The sequence below is a fragment of the Piliocolobus tephrosceles genome, chromosome 13 (assembly GCF_002776525.5).
Source record: "Piliocolobus tephrosceles isolate RC106 chromosome 13, ASM277652v3, whole genome shotgun sequence".
NCBI lineage: Eukaryota > Metazoa > Chordata > Mammalia > Primates > Cercopithecidae > Piliocolobus > Piliocolobus tephrosceles.
The window spans coordinates 58160222-58175256 of record NC_045446.1 but is presented as its reverse complement, the minus strand read 5'-3'; the positions used below and the strand labels follow the sequence as shown (position 1 = coordinate 58175256).

Sequence of the window (15035 nt, the reverse complement as noted above, 5' to 3'; positions counted from 1 at the left end):
AGTGAGATGACCCCAGTACCTCAGTTGAAAATGCAGAAATCGCCGGTGTTCTGTGTCGCTCGCGCTGGGAGATGGAGACTGAAGCTGTTCCTATTCGGCCATCTTGATCCGCCCCGCAACCAAACGTCTCACAATTTTAAACTGGAGTTGGTCATTTGAAAGCAGACACAGAAAGGATATTTGTGTAATAGAAACAGGTAAATTCTACAAAACAGGAATTTTATTTTCTGAAGAGCTGGTTGTTAAAACATTTACCACACACTCTTGATTGTAATCCTTCATAGTCTTCTCTGTTTCCCCTTGGCTCACTGACTGTAATCCCCAGAAACAGAGATTATGTCTTGTTCAGTTTTGAGTCCTGAAGATGGAACACAGTGCTCGTGATGAGTGAGCACTTTTAAGAACTGACCAAATAATGTATGTTCTGAAAACTTTCCTATTTTTAGGCTTCCATGTTTCTTTCCTTTACTGCCTGTTTTCTAGTTGATTTGGGAAAATTCCAGCTTTATTCTGAATAAACTAAAGGAAGTTGTCTACATGAATCTTTTCCTGGAGGAAAACAAGAGCCCAGTGATCCAGGAAGCCATCTCCAGCTTGGACAAAATGAAATTTGGAACTGTGAGGCAGTGAGGCGAAGTCAGATGGAGAGTCAGTGACAGCTAGGATTGCTGATCTCTTCCTGTCAGGCATTCTTCTGATCCTTTCCTAAAGTTAGTGTATCCTCAGCTGCAGAAAAAGCTTTCTTTCTAGGGACCCTGTTGTGTTCTGCTAAAAACCGGACTCCTTTCTGAGCTCTATAGGAAATATAGAGAAAATATCACATGGATACATGTTCCATTATCATTAAGGAAAAATTCTGTTCAATTCTTTCTCTACTTTTTCTCCTAGTAAACTAGGCCTGCTCTTTTTTTCATAACACAATACCAGAGTTGTGTCTCAAAAAGTTGTCTTCTCAATGAAAAACTTCAAGCAGAATGGAATCTTAGGAAGATATAGGGAGAAGATTTCCTCACTTCCTTGTATTTACAGAGAAACTTCTGTTGAAGTAGAAATATGTCAAATTAAGAGCAGTAACAATGAATATTATTCTTATTACTACTATACAATCTCTGAATGTATCTATAACTGCTAACTTCTTTTTGTCTCTCTTAATATACATTTCTCCTTGGAAGACTTATTTGAACAAAGGAGTCTTAAAAGTCTCTTGGACTTGGCTGGACTTGGTGGCTCATGCCTGTAATCCCAGTACTTTGGGAGGCAGAGGTGTGTGGATCACTTGAGGTCAGGGGTTCAAGACCAGCCTGGCCAATATTGTGAAACCCTGTCTCTACTAAACATACAAAAATTAGCTGGGCATGGTGGCACATGCCTGTAATCCCAGCTTGTAGGGAGGCTGAGGCAGGAGAATCACTTGAACTCGGGAAGCGCAGGCCGCAGTGAGCTGAGATTGCACCACTGCACTTCAGCCAGGGCTACAGAGAGAGACTCTGTCTCAAAAAAAAAAAAAAAAAAAAAAAGTATCTTGGACTTCAGATATTGTTGCCATGCCCAGTGGAAATAACACAGTTTCAAAAATAAGCCTGAAATTCTGAGTGCTTGTCTTACTTGAGCATTTATTACATCTATATTAAATTTAGAATGCATATCACTCTATTCTTAAATGGTATGAGTACTATTAGAATATCAGATCAGAGGTGTGTTATGACATTTCTTCTTGAAATGAAAAGAACAAATGAAGGACTTTGTTAGCTTTTGTGTTTAATAAAGCACCTGAGAGTTTTAAGAATTTAAGTTAATGGAGAGACAAAGAAGAAGAAATAGCCTCAGATACTGCAAAAATGTGCTTATCACATGTTGCCTTAGTGGGCTTTGTTTTTCTCACTGTCAGGGAAGGAGCAGATGGGGATTTTGATGAAAGAGTTACTGAAATTGAATGTCTCTTCTTTTTCCCACAAAGTTTTGAGTTTACTCTGTTTCTGGGCATGACTACTATTCACTTCATTTAATTGAGAAACTATGAAATGATAATTCAACATAAAGGGCTATTATCCTCAGAGGTGAAAGGCAAACAAGAGCTGTTGTTCAGGTGGCTTTGCCCATAATGGACAAGGAAAATGAGAGCTTTGGGTTAGATGGGCAGTTGCAGAGGCAACCATGGTTTATTCTCTACGAGACCACATAATGTCATGGGAAGGAAACCAGATTTACAGTTCTCTGTCTGCTCTTTACCACCTGTGTGATCTTGAGTTTGTTACTCACCATCTGTGATTATTTATCTTTTTTCTATAATAAAATGGCCATTATCAAAACCATTTTTTATTAAGATGATCAAATGACATGTTTTAGTTTTCTATTGCTGTGTAGCAAATTACCATAAATTTGGGGGTTTAAAGATACACATTTATTATCTCACAGTTTCTATAAGTCAGAAGTCCAGGCATAGTGCAGTTATGTTCTCTGCTCTAAGATCTCACCAGATTTTAATCTAGGTGTTTGCTGAGGATGTGGTCTCATCAAAGGTTTGAGTGGTGTTATAGTTTGAATGTTTGTCTGCTCCAGAACTCGTGTTGAAATTAGGTTCCCATTGTGGTGGTATTAGAATATGAGAATTTTGGGAAGCAAAAGGGTCATGAGGGCTCTGCCCTCATATGTGGGATTAATGCTCTTATGAAAGAATGAGTTTTGTCCTCTTTTTCCTCAGTGCTCTTCTGCCATGTGAGGACATGTTGTTCCTCTCTGTTGGAGGATATTGCAAGAAGGCCATTGCCAGATGCTGATGCTTTTATCTTGGACTTCCCAGCCTGCAAAACTGTAAGAAAATTAATTTCTATTCTTTATAAATTACCCAGTCTCAAGTATTCTATTATAACAGCACAAATGGACTAAGACAGCTGGGTAAAGATCTGTCTCCAAGCTTTCTAAGGTTGTTGGCAGAATTCGTCTTATAATTATGGGACTGAGATTCCTACTTTCTTGTCTAGAGGTCATTCTCAGCTCTCAGAGGCTGCCCATAGTTCTTTGCCACATGCTGTTTTCCACAGACCTTCTCTAAATATGGTGACTTGCCTTTTCAAAGCCAGTATGGAAGAACTTCTTGTCCTCATCTGCTGGAATGGTGGCTTCTAAAATGTAACATGATCATGGGAGTTATATCCTATCATCTTTGCCATATTCTATTGGCTAAAAGCAAATCACAGCTCCCACTTAGACTCAAGGGAGAAAATTACATAAATATGTGGACACCAGGACATGGGAACCTTAAGATCTGCTTACCACAATCTACTTTCTGGGCCCCAGTGATTCATGTCCCTCTCACATAAATAAATTTATTCCCTTTGATAAATTTGGTTTGGCTCTATGTCCCCAACCAAATCTTATCTTGAATTGTTATCCCCACTTGTCAAGGGAGGGAGCCAGTGGGAAGTGATTGGATCATGGAGGTGGTTTCCCTCATGCTGTTCTCATGATTGTGAGTGAGTTCTCATGAGATCTGATGATTTTATAAGTGGCAGTTTTCCCTGTTCTTCTCTTTCCTGCTGCCATGTAAGACATGCCTGTTTCCCCTTCTGCCATGATTGTAAGTTTCCTGAGGCTTTCCCAGCCATGCAGAACTCTGGAGTCAATTAAACCCTTTTTCTGTATAAATTACTGTGTCTTGGGTATTTCTTTATAGCAATGTAAAAACAGACTAATACACCCTTCCCAGTTCTGAGAGTGTCATCCCACTATGAATTACTTGACCTCCAAAATTTTATTATCTAAATTAAGTCCAGGCATGGATTAAACTCCTAGGTGTAATCTGTTAAGTATACCTTCTGGGGAACTGTTGGTCTATGTCTACAGACTGGTGAAACTAAAGATCCAAGTTATCTGTCTCCCATATACGTAACATACAATGATGGGACAGACATAGGATAAAAGCTATAGGCGTTTTAGTTCAAAAAAGGGGAAAATAAAAGTTTAAAAGTGAGTCACTTTTTCATAATAGTCTTGAAATCCAGCTGGAAAAGCTATAGTTGGCATTCCTTCATTATGTTTCAAGATATAAATGTAATTTTCATAGTTTTACTCTCTGGATTCTTAATTCTGCCCTCTGAGTCATCCTTCCTTTTTCATGAAAGGTAGCATGTGTTCACAGCTGAGTAGTTTTATTAGCCTTCTTCCTGCCAGTAGGATTTTTTTGGGGGGAGTCATCTAGCAGCCTCCTTTCATTTTGTACTCTCTTTGTCTTTCAGTTTAAGTGGTAGTGTTTCTGCTGAATTAAATTTTCAAGAACATGTGGGTCTTTGATGTATTACAGTGGAGTTTATTAGAAAAAAGCCACATTTATAAACCGTTTTCAGATAAACCCTTCCATACTTCGGCCTTCTGCTCAGAAGGGGAAGGGACAGTGTCCTGAAGCTTCCGACTAGAGGACTTTGGTTTGATTGATGTCTGGGAGGCAAACTGATTCTCTTAAAAGAGTACTTTGTGTGCCTGATTAATCTAAACTTTTTATATTTCTGGTTTTTCAGCAAAGGATTATACAGTCATACCCAGCAGAGATTCATGATGAAGTCTCTTAATTGTAGTGTGTTTTGCCTTTTGGAGAGGCTGATAATTTAAAAATTATGTAGTTCTGGTTTCTTTTTATCTAATAATTCTTTTCTCAAATTTATCTTTCACATCTCACATTTTATTACAAGCTGAAAGAAGAAATCAGGAGAAATCTTCAACACTTTGCCTGGAAGTCTCTTTATAACTAAATTTGTTACTTACAGGCTCTGATTTGTATGTAACTCCAGGACATAATTTTGCTAGGTAATTCTGCCACTATATAAGAAAGATCCTTTTCTGACTCCATAGCATGTTCTTTACTTTCTTCTGGGCCTTCGCTGCAGTATCCTTAAATTCTAGATCTCTACTAATAGTCCATCCAGGGAAATTTAGACTTTTTCTATCATGTTCCTCAAAATTATTCTAGCCTGCTCCCACTTCCCAATTCCAAAGCTGTTTCCATGTTTTTTAGGTATTTGTTATAGCACCACTCAACTTCTAGAAACTAGAAATCTCTATTATTTTTATATTGCTGTGTAACAAATTACCACAAACTTAGTATCTTAAAACAATACATCTATATCATAGTTACTGTCAGAGGCTCCGGCATGACTTAGCTGAGTCCTCTGCTTGGGGTCTCAGAAGGCTGCAATCCAAGTGTCAACTGAGCTGTATTCTCATGCAGAGGCTTAACTGGAGAAAAACTGCTTCCAGGCTTATATGTTGGCAGAATTCAATTCGTTGTGGTTGTTGAACTGAGGTTCCCATTTTCTTGTTGGCTGTCATCCAGGGCTGCTCTCAACTCCTGGAGGCTGCCTATAGTTTCTTGCTACATAGCCCTCTCCATAGCCCCTCTCACAACACAACGGCTTACCTTTCAAGGTAACTGGAGAGATAAGTATCTGCCCTAAGGAAGGACTCAGTCTCTTTTTTAAGGGCTTTACATGATTAAGTCAGGCCTACTCAAGATAATCTTCCTTTTGGTTAACTCAAAATCAGTTTAGGACTTTACTTGCCTCTGAAAAACCCCTTCACCTCTGCCATATTACTCAAAAGAAGAGGAGACATTATACAAGGCATGAATCATGGAGCCTACCTCGTCTGTCTGCCAACTAACAAAACAAAAAAAGTGTTTATCCCAGTGTTTGACCTAAGGTAGGGGCTCAATAAATGTTAATTACTTCAAAAAATTACTTTATTTTTTTGAAAATCCCTGCTGAAACTACAGTGTCCATCCCAGTGGGATGTGGGACTCAAAGACATAAGTTCTCATGGAAGAGGAGGACCTAAATGAGGTTACCACTGTCAAGCCAAGAGAGCATCTCATTCTCCTAGAGATTACAGAATTTCTTAGAGTTGATGGAAATATATAGAGAGGAGCCATGATTGAGGACCTAGAAGAGCTAACCCAGAGAATTTATAATGAATGCATATTCATATTGGGTTACAGGAATTTTTCACTGTGACAAGTTAAAACACAAAGAGAAACAGAGAGAAGTGTAGCCTTAGGGAGTGTATCTTATGGAAACAGGAAGGTATGGCTGTTATTTGGGGATATCGATAACCTTTAAGATATTCTCTATACACCTAATTTCATGTCGAGTGGGCAGAAAGAAATTGGAGATTAGGTGGCTTAGCAATTGTAGCTGGGCTATTCAGGACATAGAATTCATTTGGTGCTTTCATCACTTTGTATCTGATGAAGGCAAAATTGTTGGGATGATTTCTGGCTAAGTTTGGCCAAAGTTTGCTGGGCATGGTGGCCCACACCTGTAATCCCAGCATATTGGGAGGCTGAGGTGGGAGGATCACTTGAGGCCAGCAGTTCGAAATCAGCCTGGCCAACATGGTGAAACACCATCTTTACTAAAAATACAAAAAATTAGCTGGGGGTGGTGGCGGACATCTGTAATCTCAGCTACTTGGGTGGCTGAGACATGAGAATTGCTTGAACCCAAGGGGTGGAGGTTGCGGTGAGCTGAGATTGCACCACTGCAAAGCAGCCTGGACAACAGAGCAAGACTCAGTCTCAAAAAAAAAAAAAAAAAAAAAAGAAAAAGATTGGTCAAGGAACTGAAGTAACTAAGAAGCTAGCAGGTATAGTAGAAAAAAAGTTAGGCTGTTTGAATAGGATGAATGAGGCCCAAGGACCAGAGAATCCTATAGGACTGGGGATGGAAACATAGGAAATAGAGAAGCTCCTCAGATAGAGAGGTCTCTCTCCAATCTCCAGGTAACTACAAAGATTTAAAGTAGAATGGCGGACCAGCTACTAGAGGGAGCATGAATACAATCTTTTGTATTACTCTGTCAAGTTACGATGAAGATATGAAAGGTGACATTGGAAAAGAAAGTAATGATCAAGACACAGGGCCTGAATTAAGGCCAAGCCTTTTTCCTTTGTACTGTAACTGGAAGCTACATACCACAGCTGCAGCCAGGGAATCTGATTCTGTTGGGTAACTTTCAGAAGAATCTTCCCATCTCCTGGTACTTCTACTATGAGTTAATAAGAAATATCGGGCGTAGGAATTGCTTTAATGTGGAGACTGACTATCATTATTTTGGTGTAGACTGAAGGTAACAGGAGATGCTGTGTCTCTTTTCTGCTAATGTTTTTGGCAAGCCCTGGATTTTGTTTTGTTTTGTTCTTTTCACCAAGAAGGGACATTCTTTCCTCAAGGAGATGGAGGTTGTGACCTAGGGATTCTCTAGCCTTTGAAATCCTATAGCCATTGGCCACCAAATAGGTAGGAGGGAACCAAAAAATGGGATACAAACTGTAGTTGCTTTTTCCTTCTAAGGTTTCTATTAAGCTAGAATTCTCAGAGTTGTCATTTCAAGAGGATAGACCAGGACATGTAGGGAGGCGGGAAGAATTTTCAATGATAATTGTCTCTACTGGACAATCTGGTGCATATTTGGACAAACATTGTGTGGCTCTAGGAGGTGGGGAGTCAATGTAGGTCCCACTACACCATCAGACTCTCCTCACTCTGCACTCTGCATGAGTAAGCTTTGTGAGGCAATGTGTAAGAGTGAAATGGGTCGGAAGAGAGTTTTCAAGATGACTTTCCCTGATGGGAGCTGGCAGCCTTTTGATATGATCTATTAGTAATTTGGGAACATCAGTTTGTATCCTAAAGGACACGACTTTTTTGTTTCATTTTGTTTTTGAGATGGAGTTTCACTCTTGTCACCAAGGCTGGAGTGCAATGGCATGATCTTGGCTCACTGCAACCTCCGTCTCCCAGGTTCAAGCGATTCTCCTGCCTCAGCCTCTCAAGTAGCTGGAACTACAGGCATGCACAACCATGCCCAGCTAATTTTTTGTATTTTTAGTAGAAATGGGGTTTCACCATGTTGGCCAGGCTGGTCTTGAACTCCTGACCTCAGGTGACCCACCCACCTTGGCCTCCCGAAGGACTGAGATTATAGGCATGAGTCACCGTGCCCAGCCAGGATATCACTTTTGATCATCAGGCAAAACACAAAAAGATTTCACCTTTGAACTAAATATATCTAAATATATGAATTAATATGTGAATTAATATCTAAATATATGAATTAATTTCCACATTGCTCTAAAGAAAGGTATCTTTCAACCAAATTAGTTAAGGAACAAGTAAAACTCCAGAGAAAGATATCTTTCTCTAGAGCAATGTGGAAATTAATTCATATATTTAGTTCTCACCAAAGACTGAGTCCCTGGTAGTTATGAAGCTTACTAAATTGATCTTTACTGAGGATTAATGCAAAAGCATTGACTAGGTGTAGGTAGTTTCAGAACACACTTTGGTATTTTTTTTTCAGAAGGTAATTATCTTTATAGTTAGGGAATGAAGAAGGAATCCGTTCCTTTGTCCAGAGTATCTGGGAGGGAACTCCTTTGCAGTTACATGAAAAGTCAACTTTTTCAGTTCCAGGAAGGATGTAATAACAAGTAACAGAATTACATCTTTTTCAAGATCATGTTTTCTCATTTCACAGACTTACCATTTTGGATGGCCTGGATATAGAAACAACTCATTTGAGAGTTTTTGTATCCTGGTTTCCAGCTAAAGTATTCTTTCTGGCCGAATATTTGCATGAACACACCTGAAGACTATACTGCTATGCTAGAATGTTCAACTGAGGGTTGTTTCAGAATTTAACCTCAAAGGATAAAGAAATGGAAAAAGGGTGAGCTCTAAAAAGACATGGAACATAGATCCAGAAGTGCTGCCAATGCTGACTGACTCTAACATAATTTTGAGAAGGAGAGATTAGAAAGAATAGAGGAGAAAAATGATCAAAGAAACAATAGAGGAACACTTCCCAGAGCTGCAGTATGACCTGATGATATTGAAAGTATACATCAACTGTTGAACAGAGTAAATCAAAGTACTAATAAATAATAAAATAATTTATAATAATTATTATAATGCTTGAAATATTGTAAAATTATTGAAAATACATATCTAATGTTGAACACAAGGAATAATATAATTATTACAATTATAATAATATATAATAAAATAGAATTATAAATTATTATAAATTATTACTAAGCTATAAAAACAAAATTTTTAAATAATGAAATTATAATTTTATTGTTATAATTATTCTTTTCAACATTTGATGTACACTTTCAGTGCAAAGAATCAGGTCATATTGCAGTTCTGGGAAGTATCCTTTTATAATATGATATTTTAGGATATGATTATAATATAAATATGTAATATCATATTCTAAATAATATGACCAGAACCTAACATTATATACCAATCAAAGTAGTAAAGGAACAAGTAAAACTATTAGCAAAATACTTGTGGTTGTATAATGTAAAAATTAGGAACAGTTTCTAATTAAAATTCTAGCTGGTTCAATATAGAAAAGATAATGTTTTGTGGATGAGGACAGAGTGTATGTGGTGGTCGTGGTGACAGTGAATTTATGCAAAATTAATAGAAAATTATTTTTGAATGTCTCAGATAATGATGGAATGCAGTCATGACACACACAAAAGAGTGATTATATCCCAATTGATGGAATAATGATGAAGCCGTCTTTGCAAAATTGTGACTGAGACAGTGAAAGAGATCTAACTTAACTAACTCCATCTTGCTTCTAACCTCCAAGTTGTCCTTGTTCATTCCTGGGTGTGGGCTGAACTAGCTGTGTGAGAAACTTAGTTTGTAGTTTAAATAGAGACGGTGGCAGCCCTTTCCCAGGGCAGACTTCCTTCTTGCCTGGGGACTAAATTGCCTTTGTAGAACTAACATTAGCCACAAGATTAGAAATTATGGTTTAGGAGTCATGCAGCTGGAGGCTACAAGATTCTGAGCCTCTCTAAACTGCTCCTAAGATTTGTAGATTTGATATTTGAAGCAAATCAAACTGCTTGAGAGATTTGTAGATCCTGTACTTGATGGATCAGCTGGCATCACCCAGATTGATAAACTGGTTCATCTGATCTTGTGGACCCCCACCCAGGAACCGAGTCAGCGCAAGAAGACAGCTTCAACTCCCTATGACTTTGTCCCTGACCAGTCAGCACTCTTGGCTCACTGGCCTCCCCCAACGCACCAAGTTGTCCTTAAAAACCCTGCTCCCTGAATGCTTGGGGAGACTGATTCGAGTAATAATAAAACTCCGGTCTCCCACACAGCTGGCTCTGTGTGAATTACTCTTTCTCTATTTCTTTCTTTTTTTTTTTTTCTTTTCCTTTAAATTACATTAATTTTAATGCTGAATTTACTCCCGTGCCATAAGTTTTTGTTTCTTCAGTTTCTTCTGGGATATCTTTTTCTTCTGGGCAACCTCCTCTTCTGGTTTAGGAACAATCTGTTCCTTTTCGGTAAGGATCATCTCAATGTGGCAGGGAGAGCTCATGTATGGGTTAATCCGACCATGAGCTCTGTAGGTCCGTCGGCGCATCTTAGGTGCTTTGTTCACTTGGATATGCTCGATGACCAGAGAATCTACATCTAAACCCTTAAGTTCAGCATTACTCTCTGCGTTTTTAAGCATGTGCAGCAAAAATTCAGCACTCTTTTTGGGCCATCGACCTTGTGTCCAGCCCCACTGCTTGGCCTGGGCACACCTGCCAACTCCACCATTGTAACGTCGGAATGGTACGCACTGTTTCTGTAAAGTGACATCTTTCAGATACTTCGTGGCTTTTCGAATATGCATACCCTTGATGGCCTGGGCAGTTTCACGAGTGTTCTTAAAGTGAACACGAAGATTGGAACCTCTTGATTTGCATGATTTCGTGGGGTTCTCCGGGTCAAGTGAATAGCGAACCATTTTCACAGATTACCTCAGGCCGCTTAGGGGAAGAGCACTCTTTCTCTATTTCAATTCCCCTGTCTTGATGAATCAGCTCTGTCTAGGTAGTGGGCAAGGTGATTCCCTTAGGCGATTACAATGAAATGGAATTGGTTTTAATAAGTACAACAAAGGTAGGGAAAAGAATCCAATCAAGAAATCATAGATACATATAAAGTGGCAGAAATAATCCAAGATTTCTATCTCTAGATAAATGCCAATATGTGCACATTTGCACCAAGACACATCTATGAGAATGTTCATGGCAGCACTATTCACAAAAGTCACAACTGGAAATAAACCAAATATCCATCCACATCCAGATGGGTAAATAAAGTTTGGCATATTCATACAATAGAATGTTATACAACAACGAAAACAAATACCACAGCTCTGCACAACAATATGGGTTAATCTCACAATATGAAGTTGTGAGAAAGAAGTCAAATACAAAAGAATAACACTGTACACTTCCACATAAAGAAAGAAAACTGGCAAAAATAATTTATAATACTCCCATCTTCCCAGTGTTTCAGACTCCAAAGACACCTCTCTTTCAGTCCTCACAATCAGACATCACCTCTTCATGGTTTCATATTGAATCATATTATCTATCTCTTCCTTAGTGCCAGGCACTTTGCTAGACAATAGGGTTGGAGAGAGAAATAAGAAAATGCATGGGAGAGTCTTTGAGCCTAAAATCCTGCAGCCTAGAGAAGAAGCTAAGGGTGACAAAAAGATTTATATCAAACAGAGCATGTTAAGGGTTCTGTCCCCTTTGATGGCCTCACTTCCTAATTCTAGAGAAGCCATCTGGTCACATTCAAACGTTTCACCTTCAAATTTAAGACTATAGTAGCCGTCCTTGTGTTTTTGTTTTCTCTGATCTCCAAGGAAAAAAGTGTCCTTAATCTCTGTGCAATACTAACTAACTCTGTCCTTGAAATTCTGCTCCTACTTACCTCCCCTAGGGTGTTGCTTTCTATCTCTTGAGTCTAAGGTATCTTGAGCATCTTACTTTCTTGGTTGCTTCACTCTGGACAAGAAAACATGCTCGAGGCTTCCATACTACTTAAATGCAAATAGGTTCCTGCCTGTTCTATAAATTTTTACTTTCTTTATATTTTCATTGTTTCTAGATTTCTCAAAAAAGTATTTCAATTCAGCATATCTGGCTCAATAAATGTTTGTTGATGAAATGAATTGATGAATTCATTCCATCTATTCTCATTGTTTAGTCTCACTTCTACCTTCATCTTTTTCTTTAAAAGTTCTCTATAAGCCTGATGCTCACATTCAATTACCAAGTTAGATGTCTCTACAATATTTCCATCCTGTTAATTCTAGGGACCTGTCTTTGCTGACGGCCCCTCCTTTCTTGTATCCATCATGAAAAATTCCTTTAAGTGAAATTGATCACAAAGTAACATGAATTAGAGATTTATCAAAGATAACCTAAAAATCCCAGAATTTGTTTTACACTTTTTTTTTTGAGACGGAGTTTTACTCTCTTGCCCAGGCTGGAGCGAAGTGGCGTGATCTCGATCTTGGCTCACTGCAACCTCCGCCTCCTGAGTTAAAGGGATTTTCCTGCCTCAGCCTACCGAGTAGCTGGGATTATAGGTTCCGCCACCACACATGGCTAATTTTTGTATTTTTAGTGGAAATGGTGTTTTGCCGTGTTGGCCAGGCTGGTCTCAAACTCCTGACCTCAGGTGATCCACCCACCTTGGCCTCCCAAAGTGCTGGAATTACAGGCATGAGCCACCATGCCCAGCCTTCACACATATTTGTTGAGGGCTTTCAGTGTGTTGAGAAAAGTTGTAGGTGCTGTGGGTTGACTGATGAATAGATTAGATCCCTACCCTTACAGAGTTCACATTTTAATAGAGGAAGGATCATGAACATGTAAATGTATGAATAAGTGATAATATTTTCAGATTTTTTTAAGTGCTAAGAAAGAATTAAGGAAGTAATGGTATTAAAGGTAACTTAAGACTACTTTAGATTGTGTGGTTAGAGTGTACCTCTTTGAGGAGATGCTATCTCTGCTGTTAACTATGTAATGCTTTAGGCCCTTCTTGCTTTTCCTAGTTTCTACCAAATTTTAGTTTGCCTCAGACTCTGACACCTACCCTATATCTTACTATTCCTTTGGATTTGGAGTTGTTCTTTGGACTTGTTGGATTAACTATGTAGAATGGTTTATTCAATTAAAAACTCATTCTAAATTCCTGGCTCTAGCCTTTTGGTCATATCTTCTTCTAGGAAAATTTTTAATAAAGGAAATCCACCTAGTTTTGATGGTGAACTGGTGAAGCAGGAAACTTTTATGTTATAGAAGCTTAGTTTTCCTAGTTCTTCCCTCATAATTTTGCTTCCTGTTGAATACCCATTACATATTGGACATTAGTGAGCACTATTTGCCTATTCTGTAAGAGTAGCCCTTGAATCTATTTTGTTACTCCTCTTGTGATCCATTTTCTACATTCCATCCTGAAAATCGTATTTAAATCATTTGTTTCTTTGTTTACAAACTTTTGAAATCCTACACTGTTTTAAGATACAATCAAAACTACGTGACCCTGGCCTTTAAGACCCCTCATAATCTGACAGCAATTAACCTCTGTAATTCCTTTTTATAACCACTCTTTTCCCTTTTCCTACCATCTGGCTCACTCACTTCCCTTAAGTGCCACATCAGCCATCTTCCCTCCACCTCAAGGACCTCAAGGTGTTTCTTGACTCTGCATATTTCACTATATGAACCCTTCCCTACTTTCTTTCTTTAGGATTTTATACTCCTGACCCAGTTCATGTTTCTCTTTATTTGTGAAGCTTCATTAATTTTCCACGTCCAGTTAGTAACTCTCTTTTCTGTGTTTGCAATACTAGTTATTATTCAAATGAGTCAAATTAACAATGTGAAACCTTTTTACTTGAGCCCTTTGTTCCTGGAAAACAGTTATGGTTAAGCAAATCCATCCACTTTTTGGTGTTCTGAGAAAGGGATTATTGCAAAAAACCACTCTTCCCCATATGACTTAGATAAGGCTTATGTCTCTTTTTTTTTATGATAGGCCAGACACAGACTTTTTAAATTCTCATTCTCGGCTTTATAAAAGATTAGCTGAACTGTTTATCCTCACTGGACAGTAGGAATAAAGTGATTATTAACTTGACCGAATATCAGTTAAATTTCTCTTCCTCTTCCAAGCTCGTGAGTTTTGATCTACCCTTCTGATCCAGCATACAACCCTCCTTAATGACTCTTCTAAGAATCAGCTGACCTTAGGTAAAACATTTCATGGTTATTTCCCTATCCCCATACTGGTATCTTTCCAGCTTTGTTGATCCTTCACCATAAAAGGAAATCTTTTTCTTTCTGGTCTTTGAGATGCTTATAGCTCTTATGGTTGGATTCTTCTCCCTATTGCAATACTCTCCTTCCTCTTGTAATGATCCTTTTGAATAAAGTCCCTCTTTACCTAAATATTGTTTGTTTTTATTTGATAATAAAAGTTACCAAAATGTTTTTTGTCTGTTTCAATTATATACTCCTTCTCCCAGATTTGTAGCTTTTTGGAACCACTCTTTTTTCTTTTCCTACCATCTGGCTCACTCTCTTCCCTTAAATGCCACATATTGGCCATTAGTGTGCTCTATTAATGACAATGCCAAATCCACATTTGTATTCCCAGCATGTCTTAATCTCCTTGTGTCTGACTGCTTCCTATGTTTATTTACATCAATTTCTCTTTCTACTTTAGTTTCTGGGTCTGTTGCTGTATCTCTGTCTTCTCTGTTTCCTCTGTTCTTCACCTACCTGTCCTGAGGCCAAGCTCCTGTCTTCAGCTTGCTCCAGAGAGACGTGCATGGAGAGTAGGTTCCTTTTCTAGGGCTGGGGCTGCCGACATACAGCTTCACCCCAGGCTTTGGCCCTTTATGTGAGACAGGAAACTGAGTTTATCCTCAGAGCAGTGCAAAACTTCCTGCTCTAAGGTTTTACTTTCGTATTTGTTTTTTGTTTCTAAATCTGCTGATTGAAAGGGAGCCCGTTTATGCTTTCTTGTGAACACCATATGTTCACAGTTCATATGGGAACTGGACCTTGTTTACATTGGGAACACCATGTCCTTACATGGCAGAGGAGCAAAGAGGCAAAAGAGGGCTGAAATCACCCTTTT

General features: G+C 38.6%; 2 protein-coding genes across 2 annotated transcripts in view; both read right to left on the bottom strand.

The window, feature by feature from the left end:
- LOC111524622 (interferon-induced very large GTPase 1-like) overlaps window positions 1-14788 on the bottom strand; it is a 39986-nt gene extending 25198 nt beyond the window's left edge. Inside the window, 1 exon segment of the mRNA XM_023189826.2 lies at window positions 14675-14788. The gene's annotated coding sequence lies outside the window, so the exon portion shown is untranslated.
- Window positions 10238-10874, bottom strand: LOC111524623 (60S ribosomal protein L17). Its single transcript, XM_023189827.3, has one exon. It carries the CDS (start codon window positions 10825-10827, stop codon window positions 10273-10275), a length of 555 nt encoding a protein of 184 aa, XP_023045595.1. The 5' UTR covers window positions 10828-10874; the 3' UTR covers window positions 10238-10272.
- Window positions 14789-15035: the final 247 nt, after the last annotated feature.

Bases quoted from the DNA above. Each gene is read 5' to 3' on its own strand.
- LOC111524623 (XM_023189827.3), bottom strand. From the start codon at position 10,827: ATGGTTCGCTATTCACTTGACCCGGAGAACCCCACGAAATCATGCAAA.